This window comes from Pempheris klunzingeri, chromosome 13 (genome assembly GCF_042242105.1).
Source record: "Pempheris klunzingeri isolate RE-2024b chromosome 13, fPemKlu1.hap1, whole genome shotgun sequence".
Classification (NCBI taxonomy): Eukaryota; Metazoa; Chordata; class Actinopteri; order Acropomatiformes; family Pempheridae; genus Pempheris; species Pempheris klunzingeri.
The window spans coordinates 15,288,148-15,313,607 of record NC_092024.1 but is presented as its reverse complement, the minus strand read 5'-3'; the positions used below and the strand labels follow the sequence as shown (position 1 = coordinate 15,313,607).

Genomic DNA, 25,460 nt, shown 5'->3' with positions numbered 1-25,460 from the left:
ACCAGGAACGACGCCAGGTGATTCAGGCGGAGAAAAGATGGAGCTAAAACACCTTTGCGCATGATCAAGCAGCATGTGCAAAGCCACAGTTTGCATTCAGTCAACAATGGTTCCAGTGAATCATTCTTCAATTGACACTTTGGGTCCAGATGAGCTGTGCTCTTTGGACACGTGCGTCTCTTGTCAACAGACAAAACAAAATGCATTCATACAGAAATTTTAATAGCATATGTCTTTACAAAAGGAGTATTGTGTATGTGGTTTACAACATGTCTAAATACAGTATTTCCACATCAACCATTTAGTAAAAATAACAGACTTCAAAAGTCCTTCTATGAACATTGTAGAAGTTTACTCATGATAACAGAGATTAGACTATTGTGTGTCTGAATTTCTCTCTACACTGGTACAGTTGACATAGTAAGCTATTATTGTAATTCGCAGTGTACGACCATCTGAACATGTATGGTGTTTACAAGACAGGTTTGTATGTTTTAACCTAAAGCACATTAATATTATTTCCTAAAAACCAGAAGAAATATAAGAAAACAAAGCTCTCTCTTTCCATTCCTCTCTGTCTAAGATATACAGATCAGTCCCTTTGTGAGGTAAAGAATGATCACTTTGCAGACAAATAAGAAGTACTTGCTGACTTTGAATGCACACTTGGAAAAATTAACATTTATATCAGTTCTCCGAGCTTGCTGTCCTCAAAAGGGAAATAAAACGGTGTAAGCAAAGCACAAATAATTAACAAGTTAATTAATAAGTTCAAACATTCAAAGGTTATCAGATGTAATAGTTGTGGTTGTTGCAGTAAAATGTGTTATTTTCTTTGTGTGGAAGTAACTGTTAAATGCCCCGAATAAATTGCATCTGTGGCTGAAGGTTAATGCTTGAGTCTCAGAGCAAAGTTGTTGTTCCCAATTAGGACCTAAGATTAGTTGCCATGGAGACAGACAGCTGCCCCCAGATTCCAAAGTAAAAAAAAAAAACTAATTTACTGAACAGCGACAAATTTGGAGAGACAGCTTACATATACTGCAACATTTCATTTCAAAATAAGGCATCCTCTCCCCACTCACATTAGCGTACATGTATCACAATATCACCAAAGATCTTGTCAATGTTAAATCACCTTTGAACACACACATTTACCAATTTTCCACATCTGATCTGACGTATTTGTATTATTTGGAACTTCCATCTTCTGTTGCTGACAATATTAATTCAACTTGTAAATAAACAACTACAAAAAATATTTAGGTGCATTGTATAGGCTACATCATATTGCAATTTGTGCTTCTAATTACATTTTGTTAACATCTGTAGATAATATCTGAACAGAAATGAACAGACCATGACAATACAATTAGATTTTCTGTAAATATTTGACAATAAGACCATTCATTTCCAAGGGGTTGACTTAGTTTTACACAACACATCTAATCATGAAGTCATCATCTATTGTTTATAATTGCATTAGCATTGCAGAAATGAGATCTATGAGATTTCTAATGTGTACCAAAAGCAGTTCAGTGATAGAGTCCTACTTTTTGTTTTCATTCTGTGAAATAGTTTAGAAACACACTATATACACTGATGATCAGTGTCCCTACCATGTTTCATTCACAAATTAGTTCTTAAATAAGCTCTAACGTCCTGGGCCTCAGGGCTGTCTGACATGAAAGTAATTCCAGTACTTTCTAAATGTTTTAACATTCACCATCTCTGTTCAGCCGCATAATTAAACAGCCCTGCCCTAAATTGCTTAGCAACTATCTGGTGGATGTTTAAGATGGCCTGGATCAACCCGAATCTTAAGCCCCATTTAATCTCCATTCTCATCTCTGCATTACAAGTGAGAGTCTTGTCAGAGGAGAAACATGGAAACAAACTTAAGAATGAAAAAAACAAGTTCCTTTGATTCTTGCTTGAGTGTGCAGGTCTGATGTTTCTGTTTTTAACTAAGGAGCCGTCGAACACAAAAGCTTCTTTTCAATCTTCCAGTTGTAGCATCCAAAAGCAGTTGGTGCTGACAAATGCAGCCAAGTCCCAGTCCATCCCTCTGACGAAGAAATATGGTACTCTATATGTCATTGTCTAGCATCACAACTTCCACAACCTCAGGGGCCCAAACTGATCCAAGAGCCAAGTGCGAGGGAGAGAGAGAGAGAGAAAGAGAGAGACATAGGGGGTGTGTGTCATTTTACAAAGCGTGGCCTCACTCAGGGGTCCAGAGTTCCACAAAAAACAGAATGTGTGTGTGTGCGTGTTTGTCTTTGTAAGCATATGTTCATTAGAAAGTGCAGGCGTAGACAACGCCAACCACCACAATGTTTCCGATGGTGGCGACGATGGCGATCCAAAGCCAGATGGCATCGCTGGACATGGACTGCGACTCATCCTGCTGGCCGTGCACCGAGGCGGCCGAAGCAGCGGCGTGGACACTGGCCGAGGAGTTGAAGAGCGAGTGCTCGCCGCTGTAATCGTCATTTGGTGAGGAGTCCATGAAGGCTCCAGTCATAACTGGGATCTAGGTGGGAGAGAAAGGAGAATGGTTAAAATATATTTCAATTTTGGCACTTCTAGTGACCCTGCATTAGAGGAAGAAAGTATGAGACATGAGACATTTCACATCTTGTCATTCAGGTTTCATTTTTCCAGTCACTGGCTACAATCTACAGTTAAAAACTTACATGTGGTAGTTATTATTCCAGTACTTTTTAAGGCCAACAAAATGATGCATTCAGTATTTCTCTATCAAAATGTTATTCCTGGCAGCGGGGAGAGGCTTTAAAACAGCAAATAAATTGTCATGAAATAGACTGATAAAACCTTTATTTCATGGGTCATTAATTCCCTGCACTATAATTCATTGTAAGCTGATTCCCTTAAAAAGTTAACTTAACTTAATTTAGAATGTGAACCTAGTCTGCTAAACAGCAGCATGTTAACATAATGTTAGCTCAAAGCACTGCAACACACTGTTCTCAGTGACTTTGCATTTTTTGACGGTGGTGGTTTGTTGAAATAGGAATCATTTAAACTTGATAAAAACAAACCACTTTATAATCATAGTGCAGTGATTCAAACCTTTCCTGACAATCATGGCACGGGCGATTTGTTCCTATTGGTCATGCATTAGCAAGTCTGAGTGCCATATTAAAAGAAATGAGAGGTAACTGCATCACGGCATCATTAGTAAATGGTTACAAGGTTTCCTACAAAGGCATGCGGGGTCCCACTCAGTCTCACACACATCGAGTGTGAGTGTGTTTGTGTGTGTGTGTGCACGCGTGTGTGTCTTAGCATGTGTGTGTATTTAGGAGGTAGTGCTTGATTAACATGGAATGAATATTTCAGATGTGGCAAGTGAAAATGATTTATTGCTTGGGACATTTGGAGCCCTGTGAGGGTTAGCCATTAGAGCAGAAGCAACTGAATGCTCTCATGTGTGTGTGTGTTTGTGTGCAAGTATTTTACGTGTGTGTGTCTCCATATAAGGATTGGGAAATGCATGAGAGATCCGTACCTCACTCAGATTGGAAAACAGACTCTGCTGAAGATGTTGAAAACAATGCTAAAAATACCTCGGAGGGATGTCAAGCGCTCACATACACAGAAATTCTCTCTTGCTTGCTCATTTGCTCACATTCACACTCTCTCTCTCACTCACTCACTCACTCTCTCACTCACTCACTCACTCACTCACTCACTCACTCACTCACTCACTCACTCACTCACTCACTCACTCACACACAGACAGACACACACACACACACACTCTTCAGGTCTTCCCTCGCACAGGGGAAAACACTGTTTAGAAAGCACTGTGCTGCTCTGCGCTCATTGGCCCCTGGTGGTGAATAATGACATGACACATCCTGTGGAGCGCCTGCTGTTCACATGAGCATGATGAAGGCAGACAGGCATGCATGAAGTCCAGCAACCTAGGTCTCCCTGCCCCCCACTCACTCACTATAACTGATGATTCCTCCCGCAACAGAGCCTCTTTCATCTGCTTTAACATTTCTCTAATATAGCAGGTTCATATCAAAAAGTGAATCCAACATCACATGCAGGATTCAGCTTCAATGGGAGACCCAAAATGTATTTGAATGGACAATATATTTCCCATTGGATCATCATCATGTTTAAAACCGGTCACCACACACATAAGCATACTGCACCAACAGGCTGACAGGCTCTGTGATGACAAAGAGATGAGATTGGTTAATCTTCCCCGGGTGAGAAACATAAAAAAACAATCACTAATTAAGAAATACACAATGAGAACTACACTGGAGATCAAAATTAGAGAACAATTTATAAACAACTGATTTTTTCTGAAATAATGTCATCTTCACTGCTCAACAGTTAAAGGACTTTTTGTCGTGTCTATACCATGCTACTAGAACACTTTTCCCACAAAATAACTAAGGCATTTCAACAAAAAACATTATTTTGCAGAAAACACACTGATCAAAATTAGAGAACACTTTCAGATACCTCCCAGTTATTGGTGTTAATCTGGCACCTGGTGCTAATTTCCTTGATTGAATTGAATTGAATTGCTCGCAAGTTCAGCGCTGAACAGGGTAACGATCTGTCTCGTCATACAGTGTCTCTACGTTTAAGAGCATTTGGACTGAAAGTCCAAAGCAAGTTTAATTTATTCGGGTCCGATGGGAAACATTATGTTCGGCGACAAACTGGAGAAAGACTGAACCCAAAGTGTGTAAAGAAGTCAGTGAAAGGTGGAGGAGGAAGTGTCATGGTTTGGGGCATGTTTTCTGCAGCAGGAGTTGGGCCTCTTATACAGCTACATGGCAGAGTGAATGCAAATGTTTATCAGAACCTTCTTCAACAACATATGGTTCCTTCCCTGCGTACAGAGGCAATAAAACACAAAACAAGAAAGTCAAATATTCAAATATTGGACACAGCAAAAAAACATACATATTTAATCATCATCATTCAATCATCAATAAAACACACATACATATATTATTGCAATTATATGGACAACTATTGACAAGACGCTATACCCAAGAAAAAACTAAAATTACAAATCTAAATATCTGTTTTTTATTGCTAATTATATCAAAATGTAAAATGCTACACATTTTAATGGAATGTCCTTCATTTCTGGATGCATGATTACGAAATATTGGCTATGTTTTATACATAGGGGCAGGAAAAGTTATTTGTTTGCATTGTAATGTTTACCCGTATTTAAATCTTGTTTTAAAAAGGTAATTTTGAACTCTACCTGTTACTTTGACAGAGCTTGTGTAACCTCTCTCATTAACATGCTGCTGATCTTATTTCTATTTTTTAAAATCATGCCACACTGTGATCTCCAAACACCACAATGTTGAAAACCTCATCCTGCATTCAGAGCTGCATCCTGCTTAATCTAACGTTCAGTCGGACGATAACTGAAGCTCTCAACCCTGTCTGCATTCTTTATTTTTATGTTTTATTTATAAGTAGCTCATTGTCCACAGGAGTGAGCTGTTTGCATAGACGGGGAAGTGTACCATATGAAATGAAGGGGATGTGTGCAAAAGTATTCTTGTAGTAAGCCTGAGTCTAAATATTTGATTGCCCAGGTTTGCTATTTTTGGCAGAGATGATGTGCTTATGTATATAAATAGGTGTTCTGATTACATTTCAGTAGTATATCATGATTCTTCAAGGGACTGGCTCCGCTATCCATTCATCCAAGCCCACAACTCCCATGTCAATCATGCACATGAGGTTAGTGCAGCAAGCAGTTGAGCACTAATGGAAAAGAGGGAACTAGAGACCTGCAGAGGGAGCATCCCAAAGCATCTGAGCACTTATGTGGGCAGCGAAGGTCATGCCCTAAGCATTACTGCCAGTAAACCCATGCTTGTTGACATACATGGATGAGTGACTTCCGTAATAAAGTTACACTACTGACCACAGTTTCCTGGAAACCGTACACTCTCACCTATCCAGCATGACCGTAAACTACAGGCTAAATGGCTTCAACAGGCACATCCACACAGAAAGCTTGGGAAGTCTGTTTGAGATGAGTCTCCTGAAGTTCACATTTACCTTTTATTCTTTCGTAATAAATTTCTTCCTTAGCTTTCCCAGCTCTGGGAGGAATCACTTCAGGAGACAAATTTTAGTGTAAATCAGTCCACCTAGCAGTTGGAATTGCCTGCTGAAATGAGGCAAACAGGTAAACAAAGGAGAAAGCTGTGATTCCATGTCTTTAGATTAGAAATGTCCTTAATTTACTGCCCCTAATTGGAAACAGACCATACTGGCTTCTAGTGATCATTTGTAGCTGATTACTCTAGTTGGCTAAACAGTGGAATGGTAGCGCTAACTTATACTACAGAGGCCCCATTTACACCACATAGATCACCATTAGCCGATCCTCTTGGTTTTCCCAGGTTACATGCAAATCAGCTGCCACAAATGACAGAAGAATAACTTCTTCTTTTGCAGTTTAGTTACAACTATAACAGTTTAGCTAGTTAGCCAAACCAATCCATTACCTTATGGATAAATTGTACTTTAAGACCATGACAGAGACAAAAGCTTTATTGTCTTCACAGGATTTGAACAATTGGATGTCAGCCCATCTCAAATGCTTCTTGGATGTGTTACACTTGACTCTTTGGATAGCCGATAGCTACCAGGTGCACCCAAGATGCATGAAGAGACTAAGTGTTCACAGGTTAATCAAAGCCAAAGACTACATGTAAGACAAAAAATTGTGTTATGTGTGGACATAGGGTAGCTTTAGTACAAACACTGATTTTGGAAAGCTTTAAAAATGTACTGAGAGTGAGGTCTGTGGACTATTTGAGGTAACCAGAACATTGTTTCTGGAAAGACATGCAGCCACTAAATTTTTCAAGTGTACTGTTTTCAGTTCTTTGAGCAGCACAAAATTACAGGCAACAACTCCATTGTTGTGGGGTGGCGGCAGGAGTCCCAAAGTATCTGCATGGCTGCATATCAGTAAACGTAAGCATTTACTGTTTATATTTGCAATCCATCAATATCCTCCATACTTCACATCTCTGAAGTTCGGAATTGATATCGTACATGATGAGTGAAATGAAAGCGATTAAAGAGCTAGTTCAATCACTTGTGTGATGTCATCTGGAAACTAACTTCCCTCCCTTATCTCACACCAGAGATGTTTCCTGACTTGCATATTTCAAGCTTTCTTGGCTCTGAGCGATGCCTACACCTGTGCAATGCTCCACAATGCAAAACCCCAATCTATGGGGTAGAAGATACACTGTGCGATTCCACCTGCTCTGCTCTCACAGGTTTGATTTATTCGTCGCAGCTGTTCCTAGAGCTGTGCTATTGTAGACGGATGATCGCAGTAACTGTGAAAAAGAATGGACTTTAATTGCCTCCTGTAGGATGACACCACCAGTAAGTGCTCAGCGAAATGACTTTGGAACAAACAAGCAAAACCTAAATGAACGTCTTTGGATGGCGGTGAAAACCAAAACATATATCTCACCACAAAAATCACTCAAACTGTTAAGACAAAATCAGAGAGAACAAGTTGATTTGGAGCACTCAGGGATAAGATGTGGTCAGTCTCCAATCTGAATCGATACTTGGGTCCTTGTGGAGAACAAAACTTTAAGATGTTCTCAGAAGAACAAACTGTATCGGGGAAAACAGGCACAGAGGGCGACCCCTGTTGTGAAAAGAATGGACTTTGTGTTCGACACCACACGCACAATCAATGAAAACACACAGCTGTTGATTTTCTCATCTGTCACAGCCATCTCTTCTCTGTTGACAGAACTGCTCGGGCGGGTGCTATTGTGGGTTTTCCATTTATCTTCATTTGATTTCATCTTTGGTTTTTCAGGATCTTTTTGTTTTGAAATCATACTTTAGCCATATAACAGGTCACTATAAAATAGAAACACATGAAAAACCACAAAAAGAGGTTTAATTTCCGCAAAATGAACTGATTTTTTTGTGCTTCTGAATTTATTCAGGTGTTGATAATATTTACCGCTATAAAAAAAATTTATATTCTGTATATTTGTAAAACAGTAGTTCTCTCTCGAGGGCAAGTTAGAAAGTTTTAGTCCTCCCAACACTACACATCATTATTAATGCCTTACAGCTGCATCTGTTGTTCATTGTCACTGCTGTTCGAAAAAGATGTATAATCCATGAGTGTTAGCTCAACTTTCTGAACTACAAGGTGATTTAAAAATGCTTTGTAATTGTTGAAGTTATTCAAATAAATGTGACAAACTGTATTCTATGTACACACATTTTTATTTGCATGCAAGCTTTAATCCAGAGCTTTCCATAGCCTCTTATGGCTTTCTTTGCATTATGTCTTCTTTTCTTGCCACATCACCACAGCCCTGGCAATTTTCATAAAAACAAGCAAACACATAAAAACAACACAGAACATGTCTATGACTAAGAAATGGTGGAATTCACTAAAGGAGCCATGAAAATATTCAATTACACACATCATCCTCAAAAAAAAAAAAAAAGCAAGGAGATTATTGACAAATAATGATGTTTCTGCACAATTTAAGTATCCCAGTGAGTCGTGACAGTGTGACAATGAGCCAGCATGCACAACACCAGGACACTGAAAACAAAGCACATAAATGGAATTTAGCCATCATTGATCTTATTACACACACCTGTGCTTTTCTTATTGTGACATGTCAAAATGTCTTCTGTAAAAAATATGAAGAAGATAAAGGCCCATCCTGTCCAAACAAGGCATTTCTCAGCCAGCTGAAAGCAGCTACTCAAAACACACACACACACACACACACACACACGTAATTGCACACAGATGTAACTTGTTGTTCTGACGAGCTCTCTGTCCACTCACTGCCTCAGCACTCAATCACCACCCTGCTGTCACAGTAGTGATTCACTATGTAGATCAAAACATCAAATCAAACTTGCAGTGCCAAGTTAATGCTCATTGAAAACTATTGGTGAAACACTTAAACGATACTAAAAATTATTGATCATTTATGGATAGAAAATTAATGGATCATTGAGTTTTGAATAACTCTGAATAGAGAACTGCAGATAATGATAATGATTGTGCATCCCAAAGTCAATGGTACATCATACCGAGTAACTGAGTTATGATGTGAAATGTGGATTGAAGTAAGCAAGCAGAAGAATTCATGAAGTAATGAGGAATTGAGTTATTCAGGAACTACTCATAAATGATTAATTGATTATCAGGCCACTCCTGATTCGTTCCTCGCTCATTTCTTAGTAGCTACCACATATTTGTGTACCACATTAGAAAATGTTATGCTATCACAGGAAGCCCATTTGGCAACAACCAATCCAACCAAAAAAGCCAGTTAAATCATGGAAATCTTAATATGATAGAAATATTTAAATCTAATCATACCTAAATAAGACATCAAAGTGTCCAAGAGTTGACTGGGCTAATGGTCAGGTGGGCTTGTGTGAATGCAGGGAGAAACTATTTTAACTTGGAAAAACTCCTGTTGTAAGTGCTGTGGTATCACAGTGGTGCTGTAAGAGAATCACTGAACAAAATATCTTATATTTAATTCATGTGTGGAGTTGGGAGTTGGAAAATAACTGCTTTTTAAAAAATGGATGCATACCGCACTAGGCTGGTTGATGTCTGTCTGGTGTCTCCCTGGTTTATGTCTGGTGTGCACAGACATCTTGTCCAAAATCACTCCCTCGTTAAGTTTGGACACTTATAAATCATTGCCATTTTGCGTCACCACTGACATGCTGTAGTGTCAAATCGCTTTTCACATCTATAAAATGAGACAGACAGAATGTATGTGCAACGGACTACTTGAATTTGAGAGGGCACTTCATACACGCAGACATACACCTCACTCAACTCTCAATTTGGATGCTCAAATTAAACAACAAACATTATCTCTATTTTTTGTTTGTTTCCTGTGTTGAGAAAAAAAACACACACACACAAAGTTACAACATCTCAGTTTTCCCAAAGGATAAGAGATGACATCAGTTTTTTTTTGACAGGAGTGTTAACTATAACCTAGTGGACGTACAATTCAGGACACCGCAGATCAGGGAAATAAATAAAAGGGGATTACAGTATTGAGGAACAAATCTCTACATGTAAAGGCAGCGACTTGCAGAACAAAGTAGCCACTCTTTCTATACAATAGCAGCCACTTAGTGAAAACAATAGATTTGGTGTGAAGCACATTGACCTTGTCTTGCCATAAATCTAGAGGGAGATTTACTCAGGTTTTAAGGAGGCTTGTTCACCCACACAGAAGTGGTGAAACCTCTAGTATTCAGGCTTGGTTCCTGCTGGTCAGATTTACAGCTGTGCCTTCATTGATTTTCCCAGTCTCAGTAGCCCAGCAGCATTTTTTAATAAATCTTAGAACTCAGTAGAACAAGTTTAGACCAAGTGATCCTTGCTTGACACGCTGGTCAATCTGTCAGCTCAGTGAAAATTGTGAAGCACGGGAGAATTTATTATACTTCTTTAATATTATGAATGGTAAATGTATAACCTTCATGGATCTTTTCCCAATGGTGTACCAGAGCTCACTTTTCATACATTATCTCCACTCATAGCTGTGAAAAAAATAGGAATGAAGAATGAAAGCTACAAAAAACATTTCTATAAAACATGACAAGTGTAGAAAATAATGCATGTTCACATCTGGTCTGGTTATTCACAGATATACGCTGCTAATTAGCAGTTGCGTGATGACTTGAAATGAAGATTGAGATGAAGTTAAATTTGTCAGCGATGTAACATTAAAATTCACCACAAGTGATTCCTTATTCCTGCCAGATGAGAAGCAGTGCCAGATGAGAGAACAAATCTGGAGAGCTGAAGTCTCTATTGTCCTCGTGTCTGGCTCTTGACATGTGTAAGTGTATGTTTGAGTCTGCAGTGCTTTGGTCTGTGACTCCCCAAGCTGCAAAGACTAAGTTCACACAGGAATAAAGACAGAAATACAAAAACTGAACATTACAACTGTCAGCAGTGTCTAAAACACAGCACAGACAGACAGACAGTCAGACAGACCTACAGAGAGGGAAGAGTAAATGGTACTGGAAAATTAAATGACTTTTGACATTTTGACGACGATTCAGGTCTTTTATCTTCCAGAAGTTGCACTGACTGCATTTTCTCCCCAAAACAAGGCATTAGGAAGCCCAGATCACAGACTCTGCACCACTGGCATTAAACTGTCAGCCCTGAAAGTCTTTTCCTCAAGTATTCTATTTATTCATTAATTTATTCTGTTATTTTAAATATCAAGTATCTGACAAGAAAACTTTTCTCTTTCTCCTCTGGAGTTGTCTTCTCTCTTCATCTGTGCGGTGTTTTTTAAGAAGAATTGTTTGAAGAGATGCATTTTTAAAATTTTCATTTCTGGGCTAAAATGCAGGACTTACTCCTGCTTTATACAACTACAATGTAGGGGACAATCATTCAAGCTTTTTAACATGGAGTTACTGACTTAAAAACGTGCATAACTTACAATAGTGTCAGAGATATGATGAATAACCTTTAGTGGGCTCTTTTTTCAGGAAACTCTGGGTTATTACTCATCTAACAGGTTGATTAATCGTGAAAATGCTTCTTTTGCAATGCCAAATCCCTGCACTAAAATGAATTACTATTTTATTTTGGTAGATTTAAACTTTGACAATATATATTAACTATTCACATATTTATTTCGAGATACCTTTCAAAATCTCAAGATAAATGCTTTTCCACTGAAGCCTGGGCCATTTATTGCTCACAGAAGCAGACATGTTAAATATGCATTAACTGGATTATGTGCAGCATGTGTTTCATGGCACAGTTTACACCAAAGTACACATCATACTATAGCAACAGAGATTTCTTGCTGTGCAGTATTGCACACCATGCAGCGTGCTCATATATTTTACATAGTGAGCAATTTAAATTAAAACACACCCAGTGGAGTCACATGTTACCTCTTTTCATGTCTTTTCAGCGTCAGTGGCAGCTGCTAGTTATGATGGGCCCCAGTGGAAGATTTTTCATTGGCTCTCCCTCTGCCAAGAAACATGTTAGCAAACAGCGAACAGACTTTATTCATGGGAGACATTTGGACTTGTTGGCTCATGTGCATTCAATGTCTGGCCAGTGAAATCCACTGTAGTTTGATTATTCTTTACACAGTCTTCATTCTAAGTGCAGGTTTTTAATAAATGTGCTTCTCCCCTGCAGGAGCCTGAGGGCAGAGTTGACGCTCATCAGGAAGATTTGGCTCACCTGTGCTGATTACACACTACCCTTTATAAGCTCAGGGTCAGGCTCTGTCTCTGTTTGTCTCCCCTGGCTGGTCTACACCTTTGTGGTTTGGTGGGAATTGGGTTATTTGCTATATTTGGTTTGCCTTTAGTTTATTCTCTCTGATACTAAAATTGGCATAACTTAAAATCAAAGCATAGTAACTGAACAAATATGGGCTGAATATGGCTGAACATGTATGGGGTTTAAAAATCTGTCTACATTAAAACCACATGAACAGGTGCAAACAAGCAGCAAATGTCACAAAATCAAATGAATATATTGTGTGTTTGGATATGTCTTTTTAGAGTAATTTCTTTGCTTTGCATTGGAAATCATAAGGGAGTTGATGGAAACAAGTCTCGTAGTGTTGCAGAGATTCTCAAAAATGTAAAAACATAAAATAAAGACCTGTTTAGAGACTAATGCATACAAACAAATACAGTATCTAATCATGCACTTTTTTTTTTATAGCCAATTTGTTTAGAGATGTAGTATCTGAGGAGCTTTTCAAAAGATGTGTAAGAAAGCTGCCTTAGTGGGGGAAAAGATCACACTTTAAGTGTATCTGTTGCTTGTGTCAGCCGACCCCCCCCCCCCCAGGCTCCATCCATCCCAGCTCATTCACTGTGCAATACAGAGAAATTTCAGGCGTAGAGATGGAAGCCCTTAATTGAATCTCCACTCATGTAAGACTTGGTTCAGAGGGAGGTGCCCCTGCTTTGCACCCACTCTCAATGTACAGAGCAAGCAGAAACATCCCAATTCACAGTGATCTTTGAAGTGAAAAGCAATATAATGATTGAAAACTTCTTTCGCTGTCTTTGCTTATCTTTTGCTCAGGCCTTAAGATGGTGCCACTCGGTCCAGCTCATATGTACACATTCTACAGACGACTGCCATTTGTAAATAGTCATTAGGCGATATAATCATCATGGCAAATCGTCCCATGGCCCAGCCGCTCTGGGGATGAAAGCCTCTCATTCCAGTTCAACCATCGACTGTGTCGACTATGACAACTATCATATTTTTAGAATGATAATTCAGGATTACTGTTCACATTAGCAAACATTTGTGTATAAAGGTGGTTTTTAAAACCACACACACAATTTTCAACTCCATTCTGTGTCATTTCTAGTATAGAAAACTATTTTTAACAGCATCAAAAGCAGGTTTTACACAGAGGGATGCGCTCTGCCTATAGGGACTAATCTGCTGTAGAGTTAAAGAAGCAAAGAATACATCCAACACTGCTTAATAATGCTAATATTGTCATGTGCTCTGGAGACTATTTTCAGCATCTCATTGAAATGCATAATATGACTCCTTTTGGTTTAGTACTGGCAAAGAAGAAAGCTACTGTTTGAAGAACCTTCAAGAAAGGTAGCTCTATTAGTGTGAACACAATATTGGTAGAGCTAAAAGTAAAATCAAAGTGCGCAACTGCAAATTAAAATACAGAGTGACTAGCATCAGCAAAATGGCAGCGACAACATTTCATCCAAACTTCCTCAAATTCACCTCGTATAACTTTTCTCTCCTCAAAACTCTACAAGGCTGAGAAGAGATCTGTGTTCACCTCCAACCCAAACCAAGCTCAGTGGCTCAGTCCTGGATGCAAGACCTCACTCTGTCGTCCACAGTCTACTCTTCTTGCTCTCTCTGCCTTGACCTTGTCATCACTGTTCTCAAATCTCTTCCCTCCTGGCTCCCCGAAGCTGCAATGACTTCAGACCGGCAGTCACCCCTCATCTCATGTAGGCTCAAAAGTGATCTCCTCAAGAAGTATAACACCTCATGTCTCCTTGTCCTTTTTAAATTATAACTAGTATAATATCTACTATATCTGTTCTCCGATCCAGTTTTAACTCTTGTTTTAATGTCTTTCATCTTGCTGGAAATGATCAGACAATGGTATAAAGGTGCCTTATGAGGAACTTTACAGCTGACTCTTGCAGTCTCTTATGGCATGCATGCAATATGTATGATTACAGTGCCACACTTACTGTAAATCACTCAGTGCGACAGCATTTGCTACATCTTCCTCAGCTTCTTTCTTTTTTTTTTACTCAGTTACTTGTATTCACATATTTCTGCAGCTACTCTTCTTTAATATCCTGAATGATTCATTCCTGTATTCCAGAGCTAAAGTGATCTGCATGACTCCACATACCATGACATATTTACATTTATAGCATTTGGCAGATGCTCTTATTCACAGCGACATACACTGTGGTACTGCGTCTCTATGTAAGATAACTCTGCTGGGAAATGTGACTGAAAGGCAGTAGGGGTTACTCAGAAATGAGAGCCAGATGGTAGGGATTTCTCACACTCTCTTGCAAATACAGTATTCTTTGAAGTAAAAGTGCACACAAGACTGAGGCACACATACTGTACATAGGAAAGGTGCTTACTGTTCTGCGCTGCAGCATAGTATTTGAAAGTGTTTGTAGTCGGGTAACTTTTATGTTCCAAAAACAAAACCTGATGGACAATAAGAGTTTAGTACATCTAATAAAGGGTAACACCAAGCCCCCAGGAAGTGAACCAGGTTTCAAAGCCAATTTTATATAGAGGTCAAACCATGTAATTACAACAATGGTGTCCGTCATGTGATGTTATTGGGCCCAAAAAGACTTTTTTTTCCTATAGACTTATAGTGTGAAAGAGACGTCTGGAAATCAGCAGATACATTTTTTTGCGAGTCACGACCCCCACATAATTACTCATTTTCCCATCAGAATTTGATCCATTTGGTCCTTTAACATTTGGAAATTCTAAAGGAGCCACGCGATTAAATCATTTTATCCCCATTAATTATAGCAGAGAACTAGACAGCATAGCAGGGCCAAGACGCTAGTGCGCATGTTCCAGGGTCCAACACTGCAGAAGATCCAGGTGCCTGGGAAGTCACTGAGCCCATTCGCCGTTCTCTTTATACATCCATGGATAACACTCATTAATTAGTATCAGCAAACTTATCCTCTATCTTCTCTTAATATTATTAGAATCCTGTGTGTATCCCCGAAATACTCTATTATATTTATGTTACAAATAAAACAAATCACTTCTCTGTTCAGCCAATCAAACACTGCAGTCTTTTTTTGTTGTTCAGTTTATGGCAACCCTCAGCTAATGCTGTAGACGCATATGACCCACCACTCTTCGTTTCAAATATAAATTAAGCATAACACGTTTCAATTCCTCTGAGCTTTCCTTCCGGTATTGTTGTGGGTTTTTTTTAACTCTATTTTTACATATAAAACGCCCTGACAATTATTTTCACCTTGTTCTGTTCCTCTCTTGTGTAATAGCCTGCTTGCTGTTGTCACAAACTGTCAATCTCATGGAGAAACATGATTAATTATCCCCTCCGTTAAAGCAAAGAAGTTGCGTAAAAGCTGTATCCCACTTCCATATTAATTCTAAGCCTTTTTTGAGTATGTCTTTCTATTCACAATGGAAAAGAGGCTAAATTAAGTATGCTCAAAAGTGAGTATGCATGCTAAAAACTACTTAATTTTCCCACAATGCAATTCACAAAGGAATAGGAGGAGGAAGTGATTTTGACAAAAAATAAAAAGTAAAAAGATGGGGAAAAAAATCTTTTGTGACTCAAAGTTGCTCACCAACGGAGTGGAACAGGCAGCCTGACGTGGCATCTTTTAAGGGTGTGATTAATCTAATGATGAAATCTCACCACGGGCAACTCCTCGTGAGCAGGTGCATTCATCAGGCTGAAACGAGCCAGTTAAGAGCGTTTGCTGAATCCGATGAACACTCAGAAAAATGCAAGAAAGGCTTAGGGTAAGAGGAGGCAAATGTTGTTGGAAAAGGCCCACTGTCTTTGCTGAAGTGAATTTCTTAATCAGCTCCAATGTTTCTGTGTAATGTTGGTGTGTAAATTGCCATCAGCATAACAACACAACTACTGTAAAATTAAATTAGTATGTCACTGCTTACACTGGTGTAGCTGCTACACTGCTGTATATACCGCTGCAGGTTGGCATTAGCATTTATGAATGGTTACAGTATGTATTTCCCCTGTGGGAGGAGGGGGACGGTGTGGGGTGTTATGAATTTGTCACGCAAGTGCCATGTTGGCCTAGTTACAGTGTTTTCACATATTGTAACAGTTCAGCAGTGCTCCCAGACTTTGCATGCCCTCAGTCTAGATTTTATATTTTTACTGTATATGTGTGCACATGCATTTATTTAGTGTGTGCGTGTACAGTATGAAGCACCAAGGAATGACATGTTTGTTATGATGTTTATAGATAATGTGACAAAACACATGTACACAACAGCCATTTGTTAATTATTCCTTTGAAGAAAAAAGTCATTTCATCTGATTACATGCATTTACACACAGAAACACTGACCATAAATCACAGCTATATAATGCATAGATTTCTGTGCCCCTCACATTCTGAGATGGCTCTATGTAACAAGGAGCAGTGAAGTGGGTGTCAGGACAGAGTTTTGCCTGTTTATGTTTGTATTTGTGGGTAAGCTGAGAGCAACACATGGAAGCAAACAAGACTCTTAGGTGTGAAATTTGTCATTTACAGCATGTTCATAGTCTTTGATTAGTATCTCCAGCGGAAAAAACAATATCTTAGCAGCTAAAATGATACAAGTGTTTTGATGCTTTTCACACACTGGTGGTTTTCCTACACAGTATCAACCATGTAGGTGCTGCATACTGCTTACAGAGTAGCTCTAAGCCCAAATGGATATGTGACGTACATACTGCACACCAGATAAATATTGCACTACTGGGTTGCAACACGGAGAAGCTCAATACTTTTAAAATAATTTCAACAGGAGCAATATACCCAAAATCATGACAAGAAAGCTCATGGCTAATGTGATTGTTGCTCCTCTGTAAATTGTTCAGGGGGAGAACAGTGAAACGCAACGGCAACTTAGAGACAATAGATCCATGTGCACTACCGAGATTGGTGCGTGGTTAGCATTAACGCAGTGGTGAATACACTCTTATGGTATTTGGCTCAAACACATCATGGCATCCGCAAAGAAAAGCTGGAAGCTCTAGCTGTGAATTGATTCCCAACTCCTTGTAAGCATCATTAAAAATTCAGCGGTTTAAGAAAAATCCTAGTTAGTGTACTTCTCCACCACTCATGCATACCAGTGGGCATTCCAAGTGATTTCCATAAGTAACACAACTGACTGTGCTGTAAATGCCTGATTCATCATCTGGGCATTAAAGTTGCAAGCACCCGAAATGAGAAGATCACAGTCAGATTTGTTTTATATGAAACATCATCACAGCTGTGGAGCATTTACCGAGGCTCGGATAGTTCTGTATGGCAAAAAATAGCTGCTATAAATCTGATAAAATATCCGCAGCTGGCAGCAGACAACAGCAGCAGCACATTGTGGTTTAGCACAGAGGAAGGGTGTAATTTACGCTTTGTGGAGTTCATCAGCAGGGAAATTGAAACTAGTCCATTTGTAGCCTAAATGATCAGATACATGTGACACAAATGAGCTATGAGACTGAAATACAGTAATTGAGTTCTAATAAGAAGGGTGTTACATAATCCAGGATAATGGGATGCTATGTAGACAGTAAGATTGTTCTTGGAACTGTGGCTATATAATGAGATCATAACAGAAACCTTTAAAGGAGCCTTTGGACTCCAAGTCAAATATTTTTCTTTTAGGACGACAACATTCTTTGGAAGTTAAGGTACATTATGTGCAATGTGACCTCAGCTCCTTTGCAGATTAAACAAGAGGTAAGTGAGGTCTACGTGTACACTGTCATTAGTTTCAGGGCAGCTTTCTTTTAAACAAACCCAAGGTCAGACTCTCAGAGTAAAGTCCAGTGAAACGGATCAAATCAGAAGTAGTTTTGCTCTTGGCATCGTTTGCCAAGTCACTGTAGGGTTTTCACGCTCAAAAGGTTAAAACAGACACGCATTGTGAAAAAACTGCACTAGAAATTCTGAAAACACCTTTTAAGATTATGAGTAAAATTTGTGTTCAAGCAAAGATGAGATCATCCTTTCTTCTCTTTCGGTTTGTACTTACAGGGGTAGTTTGTTGAAATTGCACCCACGGATGAAAACATTTTAATTGACATCTCCGGGCAAACTGGAGAGACTGTGCTGGATGCTCACTACACAACACACTTATATAATTTTATTATGTTATGTTTAGCATGCTAATGATTCAAAAAATGCATAATGATCCCAATAAATTACAGCAGCTATGGTGATGTTTAACTATAATCATAATCCATCTCTGCTTCCTCCTTAATAGTGTGTAATCAGCTGCTGCCATTCAGCAGTTTGCCAGCATTCACCAAAGCAAAGCAGCCACCCACTGGTTAACTCTCACAATCCGCATCCATGTTTCCTTTTCATCAAAATAACTGCTCAAGGACTGAATCCAGATTTGAACTTCAAGAGTGCGTCAGCGTGGAACAGGCCAAGTCAGCCTAAATCAAAACTCAGTTTCCATTCGGAAACATATCAATACAGGGAATAAAGCTGCTTTGAAATATTCTCAGGATGAGTGGAGGATAGATTATGTATGTAGGAATTCATAATTCATACCTGCTGAATAACATAGAGAGATGGTTACATAGGAAGCATCATGCAGTTAGGGTTAGGTCTATCAAGGAAAGATGTTATTGCTTCATACTTGGCAGTCACAGTCCATTAAGGTTCCCTTTCATTCTTCCCAGGACTTCTTTCAATATGCAATCACTCATTTCAGGTGCAAACCAGCTGGGAGATGTTTGTGTCTACACTGCAAACACGTTGTAAGATAAGACGGCACGGAGAAACTGGCACATTGTGTATAGTCGTGGCAGCCGAGTCAGATTATTTTCACCAATCAATGTATCCTGTCAACTGTCCCTCACTTAAATCAGTAACTGAACAGCAGTTATAATGCCTTTAATTCCCATTGCTATGGCGACCAGGCTTGCTGTTCTTGCACTGCAGATATTCAGTTTACAGTGATAATGGTGGCAGATTTACCACTAAACTCTTAAGTCATTTTTGAAAGTATGGGTCCTTCATTTCAGACATGCGTGGACAATTTTTATGGCTGAAAAGACAACTAAGGCTAGTAGATTTGATAACCTACAGCTAGGTAGCAAATAAAGCTCAGTGAGTTGGACTGCCTCTGGCTGATTTTTCCAGCTGACTCATTTCAGGATGAGAACCCTGTAAAGAGATCTTAAATATGCACTTGTTGGCATTATGCGTGATGTTGTGCAGCAAGACTGATGCTAGGTCCTCACCAGTTGATGATCCATGCAGAAGACATGAAAATGAAGAACCTGCAAAGTTGTTGCATTGCAATGTAAAACTAATTAGTCTTATAAGTAGGCTATAACCTTTATGTCTAACTTTAGAGAAGATTTTTGTCAGAAGTTTGTCATTTTTTATCTTTATCTTTATTTTTGGTTCTGGAGAAGGCAAAATAAATACACCAACATCCAACTTTCAGAGAAATCCAAAGCTCGAGAGGTCTGCAGTGCCGTTACCTTGCTGGCTGCTTAGCTAAGACTGGACAATCACTGTGCAGGGGATGGGTACAAACATTGAATTTGGAAAAAAATAGAGACCTGCAATTTCCTGCTGGTTGCTCCCACTGAGAATGCATGAATATATCTCACTTAGAGAGGACAGACTAAATTTAACAAAATCACCAGGCAGTGACTCTCCACTATCAGCAACAGGAAGCCAGACCTCCAACCAAAATTCAGGACATTGTGTTTGTCCTGAATGTTTCTGCCTCCAGTATATTCCATGATGTCTCTACATGAGTTGCATCCATCATGTGAGAGTAAACTATGAAGTGGCCCCTGCTGTGAAGAGCCTGAACTCTTCTTCAACCCAATGAAATCTAAAAATCATCGAGCAGGTTTCCATCTTCATCACTTTAAGCCTTTTTTTTTTCCTCATTAATAGGGTCTACTTGTTAGTGTCGCTCACTGGCTCTTCTTAGAAATCTGTTTGAAACCACACATTCTTATTGTACACACAGATGGACAAAACAAACATTTTCACTCATTGTGGTTTCTTTTTTAACATCACTCTGCCCGTTTTAGCTCGGTTCATCCAAATGATGATAGAATTTAGTCACCAATGGATAGAATGTGCAGGTGAGTATGACACTAAAATGAAAAGGCTTCAAATCCTCAAATAGCTCCTGGAAAGCTGCTGAGAATGGACCCAACAAAGACCGATTCACCTGCTTTTCATCTCTTTAAAGCATTGATTTTTCTTGTGCACAGCTCCTTCTAATTGGTTTAAGGTGATTGTTATTTTCTCAACCTGTTTACAAGACTGTAGAGTCATAAAAGTGGAAGAAGGCTGGAAATTGGGGCTGTTGCAAGTTTTCACTATCTCAACACTACTGCTTTCATATAAAACCAATTGCTGAAGAAGCAGACAAAAGACCAGAGGGGAAATGAACTGCTAGAGATGAAAAGGCTGGTGTGCCATTATTACACTCTTCAAATAAGCCTCCACTATAGACAGCAGGAGATTTATTTCTTAAAAGGGACAGTCTGGGCATGAGGAATGCACACTGAGATAACATGATTATGTAATTGAATTTTTTATGCAATTGAGAGCAAAGATGGTCTTGATATAGGCCTTGTGGCGGCTGCTATTTCGAAAACTGTGTTTAATAGGAAAATAATCTCATCTGTGAACTATTCAACTTGCATTCCCATATCTGGCATCATATCAGGGGGCAGTGGTGCACAAACGCGTCTTCTATGTCTCCAGCCTGTCTTTCTCCAATTATCTGTCATTTATATCACAGTAAATGTGGTCCAGTTGTTTTTATTTTGACATTACAATTAAAGATCTTTTTGCAAATAATTCTGCAAATTACAAATAAAACCTGCTTTAAACCTGCATGATTGTGTCTGGACTTGATAGCATGAGGCTAATTCAATTAAACACACCTACCACCTTTAAAATCATTGACTCTTTCATATTGGTTTTCTGGCACGGCACTTGCTGTATTGTTCTATCATTTGGAATTAAAGTGTATTCACAAGTCCTGTCTGAGCCTGAGTCCTGGTGCTGTGGGTAAATACAGATGGCTTTGTTTGTGTTAAGGCTGTCAACCACTCGCTCCATTCTCATCCTTTCACTTTCATCTGTCCTTTCTAACACGAGCGGAGATGGAAAACCCTGTCAGGTAGAATGACTCAGAGCCACAGCTTCACTGAATAAGTAATAGAGTAATGACAAACGATGATGGCCTGTCATGAAAAGACAAAACATCTGAAGTGAGAGCATGGCAACACACCTATAGCCGTTCATGCAACAGTTAAATGTCCAGACAACAATGAACAGCTAATCACTGGAAGTAAATACACATGGAGTGATGAGTTAACATTCCCTCTGTGCCCTTTTCTTACACATGGGGATCGGATGGCGCCTGTAATACCTTTTTACAAAGGTCTGTGAGTGCATGCATGTGTCGACATGCAAAAAAGAGTAAAAGGCCAAGGCCAGTGGGTCACTGTGTACTGAATGGACAGAGCCTTAAGGGTTTTGCTGCCCTGTATGGCAGATCTGTCAGCTGAAGCAGGTCTGACGCTGGCAAAATGCCCAAGATGGCTCTGGAGCCTGTCTCCAACACATCAAACTTGACCTCAACATCAGTTACTAACCAGGGAACACGTTGGCTCATTTTCTATGCCTTAACATCTGCCATTTTAATAATTTCAACAGTGACAGCCTGCACAAGGTGCAAAGATGGTACGCGATGTGATTAACAATCCCAGCAGTTGGTCTGGAAAGAGAAAAAATTAATCTTAATATTCATTTCTAAGGAGCTGAGAGAAGTTATTTGAATATTTCTCAATTTAGTCCATTTGCAAAGATAAAGACAAATCACCCCATTGCTCAAAGATTAGTATTCAATAGCTTCACTGTGATTGTCACCTATTAATCCATGTTTTGCAATGCTTGAGGATGCCACCACTCTCAACCTAATGAAGTATGTCCTTTTTCATTTCGAACCAGTGAGGCATCACTGCCAAATGCAAATCATTCACCATACACAAAAGCCCACACATTGTTCCGCAGGGAGCTATTCAGCATGCTTCTATGATATCATACTGAACCATTTTAACAAAAGACGTCTGACAATTACAGTGAAACAATAGCCATTTTTGTTACCAGTCTGAACTGGTATAATGCTGCACAAATGATGCATGATCATGTATTGGAGATTGTGTTTCTCCAGGAAATTAGAATTCTGAAAAACATGTATCACTAATGAGTTTAATGTGTTTTCTTTAAATACACTGCAGCAAACACAACCAATGCATTCTCCAAAATACTAATTCTTTATCCTCTGCTGCAGGGAGAAAATCGGCAAGCAGCTCCTCTAAGTTGGAGTTCTTTAAAAACTTTCTCTGTCTTTAGGAGAGAACAGTTATGGCAGCATCTGTCATCTTTTAGAGACAAAGTGATGACGAAGGTCCAACGATTTGCAGGCAACAGAGCCACACTGAGATGGATGGGCAAAAAAAATCGTCCATTGTGAAGTCAATCTTCAAAACTCCAGGGACATTTGCCTGACTTCATTCACAAGTCACCATTACAAGAATGACTCAGGGCACTGGAATGATTTTCACCTCAGTAAAATGATCCATTACCGTCCTTAAAGAGCTGCATTTTTGACGAGAAGGTATCTGGATGCTGTGGAAAAGGGAACTGGAAGAGCAGCAGGAAATCAGTATAAGGTAATGGGGTCATGGGGAACTGGAAGCAAACCAAGGCCTTATTTAAACCAGATGATGACTCCTTGCCTGAAACACGTGTCGTCTCCCATAATAACAGTTTGTCTGCCACCTGCGGCTGGTTTCAGCCAAACCATCTGTTGCTAGTAGCAACCGCTACTGGCACAGCTCCATAACAGTTTAAATGACATTTGTACATCCATGATTTTGTTAGATCTGTGATAAAACAAATACTGGCAAGACTCTTCCATCTCCTTTAACAATTTTCTTCGAAATACCCTTATTAGAGCTTTATCTGTGGGCACTTTAAATTTTAGCTGTTTTGTGAACATTTTTGTGTAATTTAGAGGTTTTCCTGCAAAATGCTAAGTTATCCATTGAACTGGTGGCTGGTGGAAGCCATTCAAGTGTCTGTTTTATTTCCTGTTATGTTTCGTTTAAAGCAGCAAAAATAAGTTGATAATTCATTTGACAGAAAAATATAGGTTTGTGTCTATCTGACATGTAGGACAATGCAACTCATTTGACACATTTGGCCTAATTCTTGATTCTTGAATTCTTGATGTCTCTTTTTCTGATTCGTAATGCCCATTAATAAACTTGGTGTCTAATGCTGTTTTCATTGTTTCACAATTACTTGTAATGGAGGCCTTTTCTTCCACTTTTTATTGGGATTTAGTTTCACTGGCTCTATATCTGTGCGTCTACATGCACAGTCAAGGGAAGAAACATACTCTGCTCCGGCTGAGTGGTTTCAAATACTGTGGTATTTGACCATTCCCAGTTGTGAATATGACTAACTTGACTGCCCACATGCACAAAGGCTGACAGCGGTCTGCCTCCTTCACTGTGCTGTCTGTTGCTGTAGGCCTTTCTCCTGTGCACTGCTAATCAGCAATTTTATAGATACACAAGAGCACATTAAGTACTTCTAGACAATGTGTCGCCACTGTAATGGGATTATTACACTGGTTGTGATTATTTCACTCAATAAAGTTTGCACAATGATAGTCAATAATGCTGACCCGATGAATAGGTTTAATGCTCTCCACTGTTATTAGTCCACCTCTCTTTCAATCAGGTTATATTGAATAAAAAATGTGCTCTCAGATGGCTCCATGCTCTGATGCATTTCTATTTAGGGGTCCTTGATTTAAAAAGATTTGGGAGCATTTGGCATAGTCTGGCTCGCAGAACACCCATTGGCAGCGAAGATAATGCTCTGAACCCTTTTTAATATCAGCTGCACAGAAAACGGTAAAGTAGATGGCACCAGCTAAACCATAAGCAGCCAGACACTGGGAGAGAGGAGGGAGGGATAGACTATGACATCAGCTCCTAATAAGAACAAAACGCATGTCCAAAACAGATACGCAACAACACAATTACTCTATGTAGCCAAAATCAGTTAACATTTTCAAGTGTATTACCATGCAAGGCACAAATAACACAATATGCAACAACATGGTCCTATCAACCTGGTGTCATTAAAGTGCCAAATTACATTTCAAGTTTCATCAGAATTAAATAAAATAGGTATCCTCTACAAACAAGGCAAGTTTAAATGTATTATGCTTTTATAACCATTCCTTGCTGTAGTTTCTGACATAAAATCACACTAAAGTGCAATATGTCCAAGTCAGACGTGGCCAACGGACATAAAGCCTGATGAACTTTGAAAAGATAACTGCATTTTCTGATCGGCCACTAAATTACAGTATATAGTAGAGGGGGATAAGTACCATAAAGTACAACAACACACACAGTTTAAGTCCCATTACCAAGAGTATGGAACTGCGTGTCAAATGCCACTTTGATTAACGTGGGCAGACAATCTAAAAGAGCCACGTGAATGTGTTGACCGGCCACGCCCATGAAATCAATAGACGACGTAAGAGAGAAAAAAAAAAGTTCGGACATTTTTGGGCAGATAGGAGGAGAAATCTCTCACCTGTGCAGCCATAAATGACAGATCCATACTGTTGCTCCGTTCAAGCCAAGGCACTCAATGAAAGATGCAAACGTGCGTAGTTTTTTCTCTTATTCCCCGACAGAGCATTTGCCGCCTTCTTTATTTTTTCTAACTCGGCGTCCACTCGGCGCTGCAAGTTGGCGGACTTCACGTGAGGAGCATGTCGAAGAAGATGGAGAGTCAAAACAACAAGAAGGAAGGAGGAGAAAATGGAGAGATGTAGCGGAGAGCAGAGGATGAGGAGGCTGAGCGGACGGAGAGATGAAGAGATGAGGACGCGAGGGACGGCATGAGAGGAGGGAGGCTGTGGAGCTCAACTGTCACATATAACGAAGGAGGTGCGAGTCCTCCCTCCCTCTCTCTCTCTCTCTCTCTCTCCCTCCCTCCCTGCCCTC

At 39.5% G+C, this 25,460-nt stretch overlaps 1 protein-coding gene across 1 annotated transcript; it reads right to left on the bottom strand.

Moving 5' to 3' along the window:
• Positions 1 to 386: 386 nt before the first annotated feature.
• Positions 387 to 25,130, bottom strand: LOC139212263 (uncharacterized protein C14orf132). Its single transcript, XM_070842773.1, has 2 exons — positions 25,045 to 25,130; positions 387 to 2,536 (listed from the first exon to the last, which is right to left on the bottom strand). The coding sequence occupies exons 1-2, from the start codon at positions 25,069 to 25,071 to the stop codon at positions 2,300 to 2,302; spliced, it is 264 nt and encodes an 87-aa protein (XP_070698874.1). The 5' UTR covers positions 25,072 to 25,130; the 3' UTR covers positions 387 to 2,299.
• Positions 25,131 to 25,460: the final 330 nt, after the last annotated feature.